The sequence below is a fragment of the Lactuca sativa genome, chromosome 1 (assembly GCF_002870075.4).
Source record: "Lactuca sativa cultivar Salinas chromosome 1, Lsat_Salinas_v11, whole genome shotgun sequence".
Taxonomy (NCBI): Eukaryota; Viridiplantae; Streptophyta; class Magnoliopsida; order Asterales; family Asteraceae; genus Lactuca; species Lactuca sativa.
Window position 1 is genome coordinate 70,605,157 of NC_056623.2, and position 20,390 is coordinate 70,625,546.

General features: G+C 37.2%; 1 protein-coding gene across 1 annotated transcript; it reads right to left on the reverse strand.

The window, feature by feature from the left end:
• Positions 1-3,898: 3,898 nt before the first annotated feature.
• LOC111916538 (uncharacterized) lies at positions 3,899-4,609 on the reverse strand. The gene has a single exon (XM_023912201.1). It carries the CDS (start codon positions 4,607-4,609, stop codon positions 3,899-3,901), a length of 711 nt encoding a protein of 236 aa, XP_023767969.1.
• Between the last annotated feature and the right edge of the window lie 15,781 nt (positions 4,610-20,390).

Below are 20,390 nucleotides of genomic sequence, written 5' to 3' on the forward strand. Positions count from 1 at the left end.
AATACTGGTTGCAAATGAATATCATCACTGGTCACAAAGAATTGAAAGGCTATGAAGAAAGATCCTTAGGTGCAACCAACTATCCTGAACTTGGAGTCATTTTCAAGAGGAAAACTGATAATGTCAAATACTTCATTTCTATGACTGCCATGCATCGTCTCACCAGAAAGCAAGTTGACATCTGCCGAAACGCAGTTGAGAAATCCAAGCACACCACCGCAGAGGTCAAGTTCGAAATACTTAGAAGACTCAACTGGTTGGAGAACATTAGGAAGTTTTGGTGGATCCTGATCAAGTTCCTTAAACTTGATAGCTGATCAAAAGTTAAAGAGGTCACTTAAGGGGAAATTGTTGAATCAAAAAGTGACCCTCTTGAACTTCAGCTACCGCAGCCTCTCAGCCACCGCAGTCAAGTAGATTCATCAGCAATCATCAACTGAAGTCTCTAGTACCGCAATCTCTATCCAGTTTACATTACTTTGTCTTTTCTATAAAAAACTCTATTGTCCAGTATGCCTTGCATGGCTACTCTTAGAGTTGTAAATCTATTATCTTTATGAGTCTCTATAAATAGAGCTCATTCTCATGTATTCAAATATCGCATCTAATTCTAATACACATCTCAGAAGTTCTCTTTCTATCTTACTTATTCAATCTTATTACTCTCTTAATCAATCACAACCTCTCCTCGGAGCAAATCCTTTTTGACTTAATCACTAAGTTTGATCTCACTTATTAACTTGGTTTGAATGCATTCCTCGTTATGAATCAGCTTATGTGTATACTTGATATAACAATTGTTGTCATTTACATTTCTTTACTTTTCCGCAACTAACCCTCTAACTTCTAACTCTTAATATTATTGTTGAGCTTTAGATCCTTCGATATTAACTATTCCGCTATATACTTGTTCTAACGTTTGTTCAAGTGTGTCTCAAAGTTTTTCTCTCAATAATTGGTATTAGAGCCATAGTGGTTGCTTTTTGAAAATCGGAACTCTGATTTTTCGAAGAGCCTTCTATACCACTGAAGCTCATTTCTAAAACAAAAAAAATGTCAAAACATGGAACAATCGTTATCTCTGAATGTTTCCAACATCGTTGGTGGTTCTAATCGAGCTCCAATACTGGTTGCAAATGAATATCATCACTGGTCATAAAGAATTGAAAGGCTATGAAGAAAGATCCTTAGGTGCAACCAACTATCCTGAACTTGGAGTCATTTTCAAGAGGAAAACTGATAATGTCAAATACTTCATTCCTATGACTGCCATGCATCGTCTCACCAGAAAGCAAGTTGACATCTGCCGAAACGCAGTTGAGAAATCCAAGCACACCACCGCAGAGGTCAAGTTCGAAATACTTAGAAGAATCAACTGGTTGGAGAACATTAGGAAGTTTTGGTGGATCCTGATCAAGTTCCTTAAACTTGATAGCTGATCAAAAGTTAAAGAGGTCACTTAAGGGGAAATTGTTGAATCAAAAAGTGACCCTCTTGAACTTCAGCTACCGCATCCTCTCAGCCACCGCAGTCAAGTAGATTCATCAGCAATCATCAACCGAAGTCTCTAGTACAACAGTCTCTATCCAGTTTACATTACTTTGTCTTTTCTATAAAAAATTATATTGTCCAGTATGCCTTGCATGGCTACTCTTAGAGTTGTAAATCTGTTATCTTTATGAGTCTCTATAAATAGAGCTCATTCTCATGTATTCAAATATCGCATCTAATTCTAATACACATCTCAGAAGTTCTCTTTCTATCTTACTTATTCAATCTTATTACTCTCTTAATCAATCACAACCTCTCCTCGGAGCAAATCCTTTTTGACTTAATCACTAAGTTTGATCTCACTTATTAACTTGGTTTGAATGCATTCCTCGTTATGAATCAGCTTATGTGTATACTTGATATAACAATTGTTGTCATTTACATTTCTTTACTTTTCCGCAACTAACCCTCTAACTTCTAACTCTTAATATTATTGTTGAGCTTTAGATCCTTCGAGATTAACTATTCCGCTATATACTTGTTCTAACGTTTGTTCAAGTGTGACTCAAATTTTTTCTCTCAACAGTTAGATGTTAACATATTGTGTTGGGTTGAGTTTGTATTACTTCGTGTTGTAGCCAACAAACCCTGGAGCATTCCAGATATGAGCTGAGGACCAGGTGGTATGCCAGACTCATATTGAGGGCTCAGGTGCATTCTAGATACGAGCTGAGGACCCGATGGTATGCCAGACTCATACTGAGGGATTGAGGGTATTAGAGCATTCTAGATATGGGTTGAGGGTCGAGTAGGGCATGCCAGACTCATAATGAGGGCTCAATAGCATTCCATATACGAGCTGAGGATCGGTTGGTATACCAGACTCGTACCGAGGGCCGAACATTGGTATTCTAATTTGATGATTGATTGGGTTAGGAGCAAGCCATACATAAGCTGTGGGCCCCGGGGGCAAGCCAGACTTATGCTGTGGGCTCAAGAGAATGCCATATATGAGTTGTGGGCCCAATAGGCAAGCCAGACTCATACTGTGGGCTCATGGGTAAACCAGTCTTTTAGCTGTGGACCCAATACATGTTGTTGTTGTTTATGTGCTCTTTGTTTGTGTGTTGGTACATTAGGGGAACTCACTAAGCTTTGTGCTTGCAATTTTGTTTATGGTTTCAGGTTCTTCATATGATTCGTGGCAAGGCGAATGTGTGACCGTACACATCCTTGGTTTTACAACAGATTGGATCTTGGGAGACTCTGATTTTAAATCTTGTTATGGAGACAATGTTTTTGTAAACACTTTTGTTAATAAATGGGTTGTTTTGAAAAGTTTAAATTTGCTTAAATTTTTCAGATGTTACAATTTAATTTAAAATTAATCTCATAAAATATAGAAACAAGAAAAATACGACAAATACATGTTAATACTATGTCAATTTTGTGTCAAATCTCGTAAACGAAACGAAGTCGTGTTTTTACACTTGACACGACTTCGAATTACAATTCTGCCCACTTTGTTTCACATTATGTTTTTTTTTTCTTGTTGTCGTTGATTTCCAAGCCTACTAAGGTAGTTTACCACCAATGAGCCTCTGTTAAATGGGTATAAAATGATAAAACTACCCCTATTTTTATTTTTGTTTTCATTGTCTTTTTTCACATTTTTTAAACTTGAGCGACCATTTCTGTAGACTATTAAAAATGCATTAAATCCTAAAAGCTTCAGCATATTGATAGAGTTCATGTTTTCTATGTCTCTTCCATATTTTAAAGTCGACACTTATGTCTCTCCCACATCTTTGACACCTTGTTCAGGAGTTTAACAAAGAAAATAAGAGAAGGGGAAAGAAAGTAAGGAGAGGAAAGAAGAGAAAGGAAACCAAAAGAAAATTGTATTTTGTGTTCCGAGTTAGAGAGAAGTGAAAGAAAATTATATATTTTGTTCATTTCTCTCAAAATCCTTCTAAATTTGAAGGAAATATAGGAGAGAAAGTTTTTCTTCTATTTTTTTTTCATTAAAAAAACTTAGGAAGACCATTTTTTTACTTTCTTCTCACTCCAATCGTTTCCTTCTTTCATCATTAAGTTAAACTCGAGAACACAGTGTGAAAGCCGATGACCACCTATGTCTCTCCTACGTCCATCTATATCTATCTCTCTATCGATGTTGATGCCTTCATTCTGAAAGTGTTGCTTTTTCACCGTCATCCCATCTCCTCCGCCTAGAACTCACCCTATATGCAGTGGCAGAAGCAGGAATTAATAGTAGGGGTTGCACAATTTTTTTTTCTGGTCAAAGATAATATAAAACATAAAAATGGTTCATTACGTCTAATACAATTTTTTTCTGGTTAAACATAATATAACAACGATCTATTACAATTTAAATTTGTCCTCTTCATGCAGACATCTTTTGAAACCACTCCATTACTTTTTCATTCTCAACTTTCGCATGTGCTTCGATCTCAACATTACAAAGCAATGCATCGTTCATTAAGTCATCACCAATTTTTTTGCGTAAGTCGGTCTTCAAGAGCTTCATCTTTGAAAAACATCTTTCTACACTTGCGGTCGCTACGAGTAATATCAAAGCCAACTTTAAAAGCTTATAAACCAAAGGATAAGACCGATGCTTCCCTATACTAACCATCAAACGAGAAAGGTCTGGAATTCCTTTCAAATGAGTGAAGCGCTCATCTTTGATGCAAAAGTGATAAAATATCTCAAGTTGTCCTTCAAGGTTTATCATATCCGAATCATCAAAGTCATACTTGTATAAATTACCTAACTTCAACGACTTTGATTTGTCAAATTGTGCAAATGAATCACAAGGGCTCAAAGCACTCATGTATTCTAGTAACTGGGTGCTTGTTTCACTAAATAGATCCCAATATTCTATAAGTTTCATATCTACCACCGTGTTGATGATTTCAACCTCAAAATGAAATCTATTTGTCTTTGTAGTCTTACAGTTTCTCGCACCAATATACAACTCTTCCATATCTAAAGTATCAATTTTGTGTGTTTGAAAAAAGGATACTTTTGGCAAAATGCTAGCAAACCCTGTGTTTCTAAAAGATTGCAACGCCTCTATTGTCCCTCTAACCATCGAAGTCGCTTCTAAAATGTCTAGATCTTTTCTTTAAAGTTGCTTTGACAATGTACCCGTGAGGCGTAAAATGTCATACATATGTAAGTAAAACAAGAACTCATATGATTTAAAATATGCTACGATTATGGACGCTTGTTGACGGTTTGCCAATGACCCTCCCTCATCTTTCACAAAATCTAAAACTACAAGAACATCCACTAACAACTTCATCAAACTTGTGAGTGTGTTGAAATGTGAACCCCATCTTGTTTCTCCCACTTGAACAAGTGTAGTCTCTTGATTTAACCCTCTTAATGTTTCAAGTTCACCACTACACAAACCTTTTTGCACCCTTTCTCTTTCTTGTTCCCGTAGTAAGTCTTTTCTTTTACACGAGGCACAAACAACATTAACCACCAACGAAATTTGCTCAAAAAGGTCACTAACATCATCATGCTTTTTTGCAACAGCCACAATCATTAATTAAAGTTGGTGTGCAAAGCAATGAGCACAAAAATTTGTGTCATTCTCTTGTAATATCAAAGCTTTCAAACCATTGAATTCCCCTCGCATACTGCTAGCCCTATGTAACCTTGTCCTCTTATCTATTAAAACAATATATATATATATATATATATATATATATATATATATATATATATATATATATATATATAACAGATAAACCGGATTAAATTAAATTGAAATAACAAAAAAGTAAACAATAAATTACCTAACTAAAACTCAACTTATTACTTGTAAGTACTTCATTTATGGCTTTTTTGAGTGTCAAAGAGGATGGATCCTTCACGTGCACTAGTCTAATGAATCTTTCCTTCACAAAGCCAAGACTATCGACATATCGCAAAACAATATATAGCGATTTGTTCATTTTTTTGAAACATCACTAGATTTATCAACCAATAAAGCAAATACATCTTGACCAATCTCTTCGCGAATATTCAAAAGTACTTCTTGTGCAAAACATTACACAAGTTCTTTTCTAATTTTAGGGGAAATCGGTTGATTGTTTTTAGGAGCATTTTATAAAGTATTGTTGAAAATATCTTCACTAGTCTCTCGAGTGGCTTTTAACACTTCAATGTAAAGCCCTCTATTTTCCGAGTTAACCGACTCGTCATGAGCATGAAACGGTAAACATGTTTTCAATAAAAGTCTAACAACAATAATAGAAACACATAATCGAGCTTTATATTTATGGTCCTCCGCTTCAGTTTGCCTCCTCAAGACTACATTAATAATTTGTTTTTCCCTCATTAAAAATTCACACATTTCTTTTGCTTTGTTGTGAAAACTATCAACACCACCCACATGAGTCCGAAATGCATCTTTTTTATTCCAAGTATCAAAACCTTGGGAAATAAATGCATCTATCCCTCCTCTTTGATTCATGAGGTCTCCACACACATAACAATATAAACAATATGCTCTATTCTTTTTCACACTATATTCCAACCAATCAAAATCATCAAACCATGAAGTAACTAATCTCCTAAATCTATCACCTATTTTCTTTTTTGGAAACTTATGTGCCCTTATTTGACAAGGTCCTTGAAGCAAATACACTTTTCTTACATCATATATTATATTTGATTTGTAACTTGTAATCTTTGGCCTATCCACTAGGTACTTTGGAAGATCTTTCAAGTCAACATTATCATTAGGTTGATTAGAGCATGGTGTTTGTGGAGTTGCATTAGAAACCGAAGGGTTGATTGATTGGTGATTGGTGTTTGTGGAGTTGCATTAGAATTAGAAATGGAAGAGATTGATTGATTGGTGATTGGTATTTGGGAACATTCTTCACCACTTTCATTAGGATTAGGTCTTTGTCTTTTGGTAAAACAAACCACTTAGTTTAACCTATAAAAACATAACAAATACACCTAATCAAACAATAACTTCAATAAAACATAGAAATTTCACCTAATCAAACAATAAATTCAATAAAACATAGAAATTTCACCTAATCAAACAATTAATTCAATAAAAACATAGCAATATAACCTAAGCAAACAATAACTTCAATAAAACATATCAATTTCACCCAAGTTAATCAATAACTTCAAAAAGAAAACATATCAATTTCAAATACCTAAATGAATTGGTAAAACTTACTTACTTCATTCTAGGGCTTGATGAAGTCAATTTTGTTAATCAAGAAAGTAGAAATCGCAACTTTACACCTTAAGCTTTGTGCCAACTGCCATGGTGTCGATCGCTAGTTGCCTTATTCAAGGGGGAAGAACGTAAGAATTCAGAAACACAAAGTGTCGAACAATCAAAGTCACGAACGAAGGTCAATTGGTCAAAGACATGAACAGGTCGTGTCATACTCATGAGTTTTTTTTTCTTTCTTCTAGCCGATAATACAATTAGTTTATTAGGATTTAGCTATTTTTTTTACAAGCAATTAGAATTGGGCTAATTTGTCCAATTAATGTTTTATTTAGGGATTTGGGCTATTAGACAATAATGGATTAAAACATTGGGCTCCTATGTAGCTAATTATAAGTTGTAAGCTTATAATTATTATTTTTCCGTTTGGTAATTCCCGATAGAGTGACACATTTTTTACGCAGTTGCACAAAATGCTTTTAATAGTTGCACGATTTTTTTGTATGTAGTGGCACAACAGGTAAAAATTTAAAAAAAATTGGAAAATTTTCCACTACGTGCACGAAAGCTAGGTGTTGTCGGTGCCATATCGGGCACCTAGCCAGGACTGTCCCTGCCTACATGCAACTATAGCGGAACCCAACCCCTTTATCTATGTGATTTTGGATTTAAATTTGTCATTATATCTCATTATTAATTATAATGAGAAGGACTGAGATGTAGGCAATTCTATATTTTTCTTAACCTCTACTTTGCTCCTTATTTGGAGCTTTCCTGCTAGGTTAGAAGTTATGAATAAATCACCCTAAAACTTGCAAAACATGGATAATAATCATACCTCGTATTAAAAGTATGTTGATTCTTGAAAATGACCAGTGGCGAATCTAGAACCAAAAACTATATGGTTCCTAATGTAAATGAAATTGAAAAAATATGAAAAGAGTAAAAAGTTATGGTGGAGGTGGTGGTGGTGCTGGTAGCAGGTTGTATGCCTTAAAATATTTAAACATCACTTCAATAGCTCTAATAAATTTCTTACAAGTGAACCATACGAGGTCTTATATCTTGAAACAGATTCATAATTTTGTCATTATCGATATTTTTTAAAGCATTTTTTTTCAATATACGACATTAAACTATCACTCAAAAATTGATCACTCATTTTTTAAGCGTATACAAGAAATCTAAGATTTTAAACATATGGATTGATTATGGTTGATGGAGGGTATGAACGACAACAAAGGGCGACTGGGCATGGTCAAACGGTGATTGGTGAATGGAAGTCGGTAGGCGCAACAGTTTAAGGCTTGAGGCCGCATGGAACGGGAGTCATTGAATCGTTGAATGTCGTTTCCATTTTTTTTTAAATTTTAGATGGATTGGGCTATATTTACACATTGGTCTTCTTCTAAATGGTTATTAGATATAAAAATATAGGTTCAATGATATTCTTTTCTTAAAAAAATTATTAAACAGTTCTTTTAAGAATATTTAGGTAGTTCCTATTTTATATATATATATATATATATATATATATATATATATATATATATATATATATATATATATATATATATATATATATATATATATAGGGTTAGGTTCACGTGAGACCACTATATTTTATGAGACGGGGAGACGCAATCATAGCCACTCATTTTGTAGATAAAAAAACATTTTTAAAATGCAAAATAATTAAAAATTTACGAATTTTTTTAAAGTATTATTTTCGTCACTTTTTTATCAAAAAAAATAATAAATTGCCGTTTTTTTGAAATATCTATGAAATATTCTAGTGGAATATTAGAATATTTTATATATATGACAAATCTATTAGAATATTAGAATATTCTAAGATTCTAAAAATCACTTTGAAATATTTATGTTTTAAGGGTAAATTGATTCATATTTAATGAACGGATCACCAATTCGTGTGTTTATGTGCTTTAGGTTCAGTCATTTTTAGGAGTAAGTTATCAATTGGTGATGCTATGATGATAGTGATGTTGATATTGATGACATGACTTATATATTAATTAAATTAATATCTAAAATAAACATAATAAGAAAAGGACGAACAAAGACAAATCTTGTCATTTTCGTAAATTTAACAAGAGCATTATAGATGGTAAATCATGGATCATGAATGCAACTTTTAGAAATTAGATGACAATGACGGTCTGACGGATATAAGATTCAAACTCAAGGATGTCTAACTTAATTGAGATAATAAAATCAACTATGTCGAAAAGGTTTGGGTACCGATTCGATCTTCAATGTTAAATTTTTTATTTATCATTTGTTAACTTAAAAGAAGATTAAGAATTAAATATAAATTTTGGTATCTAAAAAAAATTGTTTATTAAAAACACCATGGTACAACTATACGTTATTTTTTTTAGTTTAAAAACTACTTAAAGCCAATATAATTAATGTATATTGATTTTGGTTTAATTAAAAAATTATGGGATTGTGTAATAATAATAATAGTAAGGGTGTCTATCTAAACTTTAAGGATATCCACCAAATAACATAATATAAATCTTAAAAAAAATCCATTTAAGAGATATCAATAGACATCTCATCTTAGTAAATCTTAGTAATTAGTAGTAGGGATGAGAATGAGTCCAAACCCGGACCAGTAGACCCAGACCCGAAAAATTTGGAAACCAGTTAACAAGATTTTGTAGGACCTGTATATAAGAATCGGTTCCGGTTCGGTTCCGAGTAAGGTACCGCGTAAAGTGGGTCTTGAACTGGAAACTCGGAAACATCAAAGTAGGTCGGGTGGAACCGGGTAAAGTGGTTATGAATCAGAAAAACCATAATTTTTTGGTAATTATTTAGTGGTTGAACTTTGAAAATTTTCAGTTTTGATATCCTGACTTAGGAGGGCTATAAGTCATTGAATATTAAACCAAAAAATGAAAAAAAAAAATTATACTCTAAAATTATTTAAAATATCTATACTACACGTTGCAAGAAACCTCATAATAATCCGACATTAACGAATTAGATATGTTTGTTTTAAAATTTCACATAATATAAAAATAAAGATGAAAAATAGAAAATTTTGCAGCTTTGATATCCCGACTTTGGGTGACTGTAAATAAATGAATATGAAACCCAAAAATGACTAGTTTAAAATCATATACAAACTCTAAACTACAATTTGGAAAAACCCTCATGCTATTCTGACTTCAAACGAATTAGATATGTATGTTTTAAAACTTTTATAAAATACAAAAAAAAAAAAAAAAAAAAAAACCTTAAAATTCCTAGCTTTGATATTCCGACTTTGAGGGACTGTAAGTCACTGAATATGAACCAAAAAATGACAAAATATAGTTTAAAGTCATGTAAAAACTATAAACTACACTCTGGAAAAACCTCGTACCAATCTGACTTCAAATGAATGAGATATTCATATTTTAAACTTTTCACAGAAACCGGTTTCAGCCTCTAAATCCGGTTCCAGTTCTTAACACGGTTCCGGTTCTTAAACCCAATCTACCCTGACCCGAAGGACCCGAACCCCGTATAAAGTCATTCTTTAAACCCGGAACCGAAACCAATTTTATATATTCCGATTCTAAAGGTTCCGGTCCGGTTTTTCGATTCTAAATTTCATCCTTATTTAATAGCATCGCTATACCTTGATTTTGTTTAATTTAAAAATTACTTAAAGTCAATATAATAATTGTATATTGATTTGGTTTAATTCAAAAATTATGATGGTGTCTATCTCATAATAATAAAAGTATCCATCTAAAAGTTTTAATGGTGTCTATCTAATAACATAATATAAATCTCTAAAATAATTTACATTCCAAAGGACGTCTTTGGACACCCTTTCCTTCTTAGTAGCATAACCATTGCCATATAGAAGAGCTATGTCAAATTTTTTAAAAATTAGACTATAACCACATATGAATATAAACGATATAGATCAAAACTATAGTTTACTTTAAAAATTACTTAATTTTATCAAAGAAATAGTTTTACATTTGATACTAATTTTTTAGAAAATGAAATGATTATTCAAGTGAAACAAATAACATTTGTTCATCTGTCGGTTTATCAACAATATGTTTTCAAACAACCTTTTCATTAAAAAAAAATAATGAGAAAAGAAAAAGAAAAAAGGAAAAATAAAATCTTCTTTTCAGATTGACCTAATAGTAATACACTTTAACAAAATAGTATCACATAACCACACGTAATATGAAGTTCTTTATAAATTAAAAGCACCGTCTAAAATAGTGGGAAAAGATCAACAATCCATTATCATGTTTATTAGTACATGACTACATTCTAAAATTACTCTCGTGTCATTCATGAACCCAATTGCTTTGAAACGTCTAAAATCCAACTCATAAAATATTAACACACAAATATCTAAAATAATTTTGGGTTTTATTTATTTATTTTAAAGATAAGAGGACACTTGTTGTTCATCTACCTAGTCAAACAAAAGGGGCATGACCCAATACACATGACACCTTTACCTAACACACCATTTTTATCAACATACATCGACTTTTATGCTTTTAAACAAAATTCATCTTTTTATTCATCTATCATTTTCATGTCCTTTTATTATTATTATTATTATTATTATTATTATTATTATTATTATTATTATTATTTTTGCTTTTTTTTTCCTGATACCTATGATTGAGTTGTATACTTTGCTTTTAGAAGATTGGGGACATTATAATTTTGAATTTCACATCGTTAAAAAAAATAATATAACTTATTTTAAAAATTGAATAAAACATGGACTTTATTTGTTTTTAGTTTAAAAACATTTCGTCTACTAATGTTTTGAAGTACTTTTTATATGATATATTTTGTTACAATATTATAAATTCAGCTTTTGTGAACTAATTGTATTTAACTCCATGTGTTTCGCATATTGTTATCTTGATGATTTTCTTATGTCTAATTGTTTATGATACAAATATTTTGAAAGGGCATCTTATTAATATACTTATGTCACTGTCGTCATTTAAAATACTTAAATACTACAAGTCAGTAATTAGAGTGGAACATAGTTGAATTATAGGTTAGTTGTCCTTCATCGATTTTAGATTTTTTTTCCCTAGATTCCAGCTTATATAACGCAGGAACATAGTTGCCAAATGCTCACACCTGTCCAATTTTCATTCCAGAAAGACACCAGATTACCTCGACCCACCATACTTCTGATTTCTAAGCAACCTGCCTTTCATGAACGAAGTTACCCAATCAAGCCGATTTTTCGTATCTAGTAGTAATCCAAGAAAAAACATATAATATTAATAAAATATTGAAAACATCATATACTTTCTCACAGTGGTGGAGCCAGAATGAAATATCATAGGTAACACATCGAAAAAATTTCACTACACCAAAAATATTCCCAAAAAATTTTCATTGCGCCTAAAAATTTAATGGATACCACGGGCTATCTTAGACACCTACATAGATCCTCCCCTGCTTCCTCGTAGTAGAAGTGCATAACATTTTGTATCGAAATCTCCAACTGACACAAAAAATGATATGAGGTCTTGAGCTCGTTGCTAATCGAATAAGACCAGAATTTGGTTTCACAAATCATTATTAAGATTGTAATGGATAAATAATGATGAATTTGGTTTTGGGAAATTTTTAGGAAAATTTTCTAAGAACAACAAAAATCTTGAAAACCTGCTTGGTTCGTTCAGTTTTCCAAAGTTTTCTAGGAAAATGAAAATTTCTAGTTTTTCAAATTGTATGTAAATTAGAAAAATGATTTTTATAGTTTTCCAAAGTTTTTCAAACTTCTAAGATGGAAAATAAAAACTACACTAGTTCAACCAAACACGTTTTCTAAAATTTTCATTGAAAACTGAAAATGAAAACTCAGCTCTATCTTATGAAAACATTTTCTTAGAAAATAAAAACAATTTTCCACAACCAAGAAAATATTTTGGTTGTGGAAAATTGTTATCATTTTCTAAGAAAATGTTTTCAGAAAATAAAGTTGAGTTTTCATTTTTAATTTTTAATGAAAATTTTAGAAAACTCTTTTAGTTGGAACTTGTGAAGTTTTCATTTCCCATCTTAAAAATTTGGAAAACTTTAAAAATCACTTTTCTAATTTACGTACAATTTGGAAAACTGAAAATTATCATTTTCTTAAAAAACTTTGGAAAACTGAACGAACCAAACGTGTTTTCAAAATTTCCGTTTTTCTTGGAAAATTTTCCTAGAAAACTGAAAATTTTTCCACCACCAAACGAACCCAAAGTGTTCTGTTGTTTCAACTTTATGCAAAACATATTGAAGAATTAACACATGCATTTATGGACAAATTAGATAAAAACAAACGAGCTTAAAGAGTTCACTTTTTTGGAAACAACAACTATATTATAAAAAGACACACGATTAACAAGTGATTAAGACGTGAGCAAAGTATAGAGTTACAAGAGGAAAATCGAAATAATGAAGAAAACTAACAAAATGGAGAGATATATTTGAACCAAGCATAATACAGAGTAATAACCTCATCAACGATTTTGTAGGATTGGTGTGTAAAGCCTTGAAAGTCTTTTTATTGGGTGCCTTCCAAACGAACCATAAAAGACCATGAAACACCACAGTGATTATCGCTTTCTTCCTCGAACGATTCCCCCAAGTAGCTGTAAAGTTAAGAAATTCACTTACACAATTGAAGTGAGTGCATCGTATTCCACGCCATTTTAAAATCTATTCCCTAGCCGTCATCGCCACTAGGCATCCAATTAGCAAATGATCGACAATCTCGTGAGCATTATCACATAGAGAACATAGGGTTGAAAGTACCTTAATGCCCCTACCGGGAAGATTAACAGTCACAAGAATTATACCCAATGATGTCATCCACCCAAAACAATGATTCTTTAAGGGGATTACGTTTAAGCAACTGGTTATTGTTCCATTTGAGGAGCCAGAAATGGAATCAATCTTCTTATGCAATACATTGAATGAGTATCTTCCATCTGGTGTTAAACTAAACAAAAACCGTTTCGTGAGAGATCGACATTGACTTCCTACAACAAGTGTAATAAGTTATCCAGATCATTCAAATTCTTGGCCTCCATAGTTCTTGATTTACACCTCCATGTAAAATCTAATGTGGATATCCTCTCATAAACAAAACAACACTTCAATGTTTCTAGCTTGTATAACCTGGGGAATCTTTCTTGCATCGTTAATGGGCCACAACATTTGTCCTTCTAGAATAGAATATTCACATTCGATCTCGGGACTAGTTTGAAGAGTTCCTGATGATAAGTGATGTGGAATTCAAGTAGGCTTTTTATGGCTTGGCTATATCACACCATACTCTGCTGATTGAGGATTTTGCAATTAAAGTGATTGGTTTTGTAACACCCAAAATCAGGAAGGTCAAGAAAGGAAAGGAAACTCTAAGTCACAGGGCCGACTCGTCGAGTCCAAGGAGGAACTCGGCGAGTCCGAGCGGGATCCGGGTCGAGGAGTAAGTGACCGACTCGGCGAGTCGGCTAAGGGGACTCGGCGAGTCTGGTTTGAACGAGGAAAACCCTAATTCCGGGAGTTGTATCCTATATAAAGGGAGTTATCTCCCTCCCTTAGCCTCCATTTCATCCTAGAGAACCTGTAAACCCTAGATTTCGTGTGAGCTTCCATCATTTGAGAGAATTAGCTTTAGAGGAAGGAAATTTTGGAAAGGAACTTGAAGATCAAGAAGGTTGCTTCAAAGGAGAGGTGTAGATCCAAGATCTACTTCAATTTGTGTTCATCTTGGAGGTAATAAGCTGCCATTTTCCCTCATTTACATCTAGATCTATTTTTGTTATGAGATTTGGGGGTTTTATGGTTGTTTGAGACCCAATTCGAGTTTGGGGGCTTAGATATGTTGTTGCCACTTCAGATCTAGGGTTGGGATGGTCCATTATGTCATAAAGCATCAGAAGATGAGTAGTTGGTGAAGCCCTTTTGTCCTTAAACCTAGCCCTAGTGTGTTTTGAGCCTAGATCTCTTTAGTTATATGTAAAGTTTGCAACTTTACGTGAGGATTGAGCTTTGGAAGTATGGATCTATGATTTGGAGCCCCTGCATGGCTCGAAAAGCCACTGTAAGGATTAAGAACTGGAGCGACTCGGCGAGTCACATGGGTCGACTCGGCGAGTTGGATGAAGTTGGGCAGGAACTCGGCGAGTTGGAAGAACAACTCGGCGAGTCTGTTGAAGATTGCCTTGGACTCGACGAGTCTGTTCTTGGACTCGACGAGTCATGTCGCAAAACCCCAAACCCTTCGAGTTAAGACTCGGATCAGTGAGTTGAGTGGGAACTCGGTGAGTTGGACAGAACAGGACTCGAAAATCGGTAGACTCGGTGAGTCAGGGGCTGTCTCGGCGAGTCGAGTCGCGGATGAAAGGATTCCGAGCTAATGAACTCGGCGACTAGGGTTAACCTGGAAGGTTGACTTTGACCAAGACTTTGACTTTGACCAGAGTTGACTTAGTTGACTTTCGGGGGACAGTTAGACTAAGTGTTGCTTTGATATTGGTAGCTCAGGGAGCTAGAGGAGCAGGAGTTCAGAGAGTTGTCGGGCAGCAACTAGAGGGGCTATCAACAAGTTTAACAAGTGCAGGTGAGTTTCCTTTTTGTGTGAATGGGTCTAAGGCCACAATGCCGGCCCATGTAGTTATGAGTAGAAGACCCGGGGGTTAGCCCTAGGCACAGTATGCTTGTATGATATTCAGGACAAGGTCCAATGATAGCGGGCGGGTGCCCAAGGAATGGTTTATATAATAGTTTATACTTGTTGTCTGTGTGATACATGTACGTGTCGGGTAGGGAGGTGAGTGTGGGCGAGGTCCAAAATGAAAAATCGGTTTTGTAAAAAGAGTTTGAGAAAGAAAACAGTTTTAGAAAAGCAAAAGAACTCAGAAAGACAAGAATTTTGAAAGGAGAAAAGGGTGTGGTGCATGCAATCAACCGAGCTCAAGTAAGTACCCACAAAATACCCTTACAAGTTTATGATTTGATTATCAGTTAGTAGACAAAAATGCTAGATTAGGACTAAGGATCTAGGGAGGATGCCTTATGTGCCCGTTATATGTACCTTTGAGCTGCATGATAATGCTGGTTAGACAGTAGTAGGATAGCCTGTTTAGGTTATGCCTGAGTTATGAGTTTGTGTTGCATGCTAGTACAGATTCTTGTTATGTGGATATGATTTCTTGAGTATGTTATGGTTAGATTTTCCCTTGTCCGAATGCTGCTTGCTTTGTGCATTGTGGGATTCTGAGGGATGGGAGTTAGCCATTAGATGAATACGTCACGTCACATGTGATCAGGGTTGAATAATCTCAGATTACTGGATTTGAACCTATTGCCGCTCTTGTTTGAGTCCAACCGTTGTAGGGACGAGTCTTTTACTCAAAGGATTATTTGAGCCTCGTCACATGTGATGGTATTCAGGTGATGGCTAATTGGCATCACAAGGAGGCCTTCAACAGCTGAGGACTGGTTTGAGTTGAGTCGGAGGTTCCCTAGGGTAAGCCTAGGATGAGATAATGCTGGGAGCAGTAGTAGTGGAAAAGGGACCTGGTGGAGTCGAAGCAATTCCTGAGGAAAGTACGGATAGATGTGGAAGGTAGTATGGGCCCGTACTACTGAAAGCAGAGGATCCGTACTTGATTCGGGAAAGGCCGAGACATGACTGGGAACCTGGCAGTGCGTGTGTTTGGTCTCGCAACATTGATAAGTATTCTAATAGTGGCTGTGGTATATTTCCAGTATGGTGACGTTGCGAGAGAGGCCAGTGGGCGGATCAGGCGCCGGAGAGGGATCAGGCTCGGGTTCAGGGGCCGAGCAGCTCGAGGAGCAAGTGAGGGAGTTGATATTAGTGGAGGTTACGCGCATTATTCTAGATCAGACTCCTGTGATCTTTGGCACGGTCAAGGAGGGTATATTGGGGATTTTGGATGAGAGGCTGGGAGCCTTCCGTACCGAGATGATGGCTTTGATGGGAGCGTGTACCTTGACATTTCGAGAGTTCAGGGCTTGCGGGGCACCAGATTATCATGGGGCTAGGGACCCCATCGCTAGCAGCAGATGGTTGGCTGATGTTGCCAACGCATTTCGTACGATCCGGTGTCGTGAGGAGGACAAGGTCAGACTCGCCTCCTGTCTTCTGAAGGACAAAGCGAGGGATTGGTGGGAGGAGATCGGTCATGCTTTGGGGGATGATGCCGCGTTGGACACGATGACATGGAGCGATTTCTCGGCCAGGTTCAGGGCGGAGTTTTCGCCAATTATTGAGGTGTAGCAGTTGTCACGGGAGTTTCAGGATTTGACGCAGACCACTGAGACTGTGGCGGAGATCACCACCAAGTTCAGGGAGAGGGCTCTTCTTGTACCGCAGTATGTCGCGGATGAGGAGATGAAGAAGGCCCGATACCATGAGATGTTGAGGGATGACATCAGGCAATTTGTGAGCAGGTCCAGCTGCAAAACGTTGGAGGATATGATCACGCGAGCTAGGGAGAGAGAGATTGATTTGGAGAAAATCCGGAAGAGGAAGCCGGATGAGGTTCAGGCAGCCATAGGTCGGGAAAAAGGCCCAAAAGATCGGATTCGAGATCGAGGGATTATCAGGACCGCAGCCGGTGCGGGAAGTGTGGCAGGGCGCACGGGGGTGCGTGCATGAGTGGTAGCGGTGGTGAGTCTGGCTGCTTCAAGTGCGGTCAGATTGGTCATTTTAGCAGGGATTGTACTGTTACCACCACACAGGGATCAGACTTGATATGTTTTCACTGCAACCAGCAGGGCCACAAGAAGGCCCAGTGCCCCAGTTTGCTTCCGGCAGGACGGGTGATGGCACCTGCCCCTGCAACTTTGAGGATCACAAACGACCGTCAGGGTCGTGAAAAGGCGCCTGCGGTAGGAGGCAGGGCTTTTCAGATGACTACCTTGGAGACGCGGGCAGCATAGGACGTTGCAGGTATGCGACTTCCGTTTTCAGTCCTTTTATTTGTGCATGATTGTATTGTTTTGGTTCTGCATCATTATCGGTATGAGTATTTTATTTTGTGCAGCTTGATTGTGATCGAGTTATATGCCATTTGCATACCTTGGATATTTGAATGGTAGTTAAGGGATGGGCTCTATTGGAGAAGGTTACTTAGGATGCAGTAACTGTAGCATGCCTGGGAAGGACTTGGTATGTCTCGCTAGTTCAGAGCCGTATAGTTTTAGAAATAGACTGGTTAGATCCCTAGCTATGGTAAGCTTGGGTTTCCTCAGTGGATTGATTATGGAATGGTAGCAAGGATTGGGATTTCTTTTCGAGCATCGAGCATCGAGGTGTAAGCAGGATCAAAGTGGGGGAGAATCCTCCGAGTGCACAAGGGTAAGAGCACGCAGATCCAGAATGAATACGCGATCTCTGAGAAGGAAAAGAAGTAGTACAACGTTTGATGGATTGAGGAGTTCAGGGTTGGGAGTTTGAAAAACCCCCATCGGCTAGTGCGTGTAATGGTGATGGTTAGTACATGGTTGGGAATTCAGGTTGGAGGATCGCCTGTAGGACTCGAGTGAGTCGGAAGGAGGATCTTGAGAACTGATAGCATGGGGTGCTTTCGTATTAGCGGTCAGTGGTAGAAAGTGCTGTAAGACTACGGGACAGCCGTAGCATCCACTAGCAGTCAGTGGTAGAAGTGTTGTAAGACTACGGGGCAGCTGTAGCATCCACTAGCAGTCAGTGATGGAAGGTGATGTAAGACTGCAGGTAAGCCGTAGCATTTCATAGTAGCTTTGTTGGCGGAGTTGGGGCGAGGCCCTTATCTCCTAGTGATCAGATAGGGATCAGGAATGGGTAGTGGACGAGAATGATAGGGAGTTTGTCTGTACAGCCCTAGAGAGGTGAGACCTTGGGAAAGGCCGCTCTAGGATGTAGTCAGGTGAGACTCGTGGGCGAGACCCGTGAGAGAATAGCAGTATAGGTGAGACCTGAGAGCAGGGTTGCTCAGTAGTATGGTTGGGTGAGACCCTGGGCAAGGCCCGAGCGAGAGTGGTTAGACGAGTGGGACTAGAAGGATAGAGGCGGGTGAGACCCGTAGGTGAGGCCCGTGAGTTTTAGGAGCACAGGTGGGACATGGTAGGGACCTTAGTGTCGAGATAGGGGATCGAGGATACCAGAATTGTAGTACCTGACTGGCAGAATAGATTGAGCAGTTATAGGTGGTCGAAGTTTCTTCGGAAGTCGTTGGGAGCGACTAGGAGTTGTGTTGGGGCTAGCGATCAGTGGGAGCTAGTAATCCAGATATTGATAGATTGGTAGGGACCAGGGTGGTCTCGGTTCATCCGGAAGGCAGATAAGGAATAGCATAAATTTCTAGCCAGTAGCAGTACTGGTAAGCGGTCTTTGGTGGAATTTAGTTAGTTGATCGTGGGGTGCTCGACACCCAATTATAGTAGAGAGGAATGCTCAGTGGATACTAGCAATAATGACCCGTACTGGAAGTAGCGGGGGTGATGGAGTTGGTGAAGGATGGGACCTTCACAGTGACAAAGTGTAACAGCCCGGAATTTCAGGTATTTTCTTAAATCATTTTGGGGCACATTTAGGAGGGGACTCGGCGAGTTGGTGCACGACTCGCCGAGTAGGGCCATGGTCTGGGTCGCAGACGCGCGACTGGACTCGACGAGTCCAATAAGGGACTCGGCGAGTCGACGCTGTTTCAGCTGAACCCTAGCCGTTTCGATTCTGAATCGTATATAATGATATTATGGCCGTCATGTCGTGTCTTTTGGCCGATTGAAGATCCCCTGGGAGTGTGTGAGCATCTGAGGCAAGAGAGAGGATTTGAGAAGGCTTGAAGAGATTGCTAGACAAGGAGGAGCAAGGTGGTGATCAAAGGAATTGAGTATTGGAGGTTTGGAGACACAGGAAACACGTTCCAGGTAATTTTCGGATCGAAATCTGTAACTTTTACGTTGTATGCGAGTTTAGGGTTTAGGAAACCCAATTAAGGGTTAGTTAGATTATGTTGTTGTTATAAGTGTTTAAAAACCCCCTGAAATAGTAAATGTGAAAGTCCAGGAAGCCCTATATCTATATACTTCGAAATCATGCGAAATACAGGAGGCAGCGGGTTGACTGCATGGCGGGGACTCGCCGAGTCCAATGATCAGACTCGGCGAGTAGCTTGAAGATTCACTAGAACTCGCCGAGTTGTTCTTCAGACTCGGCGAGTAGCTTGAAGGTTCACTAGGACTCGTCGAGTTGTTCTTCCGACTCGGCGAGTAGCTTGAAGATCTACTGGAACTCGTCGAGTCGTTCTTCAGACTCGGCGAGTGGTGTCAGGATGTCTATACTCGTCGAGTTACCCTTGGCACTCGACGAGTCCGGTCCAAATTGACCGTTGACCTGCATATATCTTAGAGGGGTCAGTTGTCTTGTTTGATAAGGTCATTAACTAAGGCTGTGGTATTATAGGGAACCTGCGGACTAGCGGATTGTGTGCGAGTAGCTCGAGGAGGCTATAGCCTGCGTACTACGAGGTGAGTCTTCTCACTATACTTCACCCGGAAGGGTTTGACTGTTAGACCGGAAGGTCGCGTGTGTTATATTCATGCTATGTCTAGAGAGATAGATGCTTTA

Excerpts from the sequence above, each read along its gene's own strand:
- LOC111916538 (XM_023912201.1), bottom strand. The coding sequence starts at position 4,609 with ATGGTTAGAGGGACAATAGAGGCGTTGCAATCTTTTAGAAACACAGGG.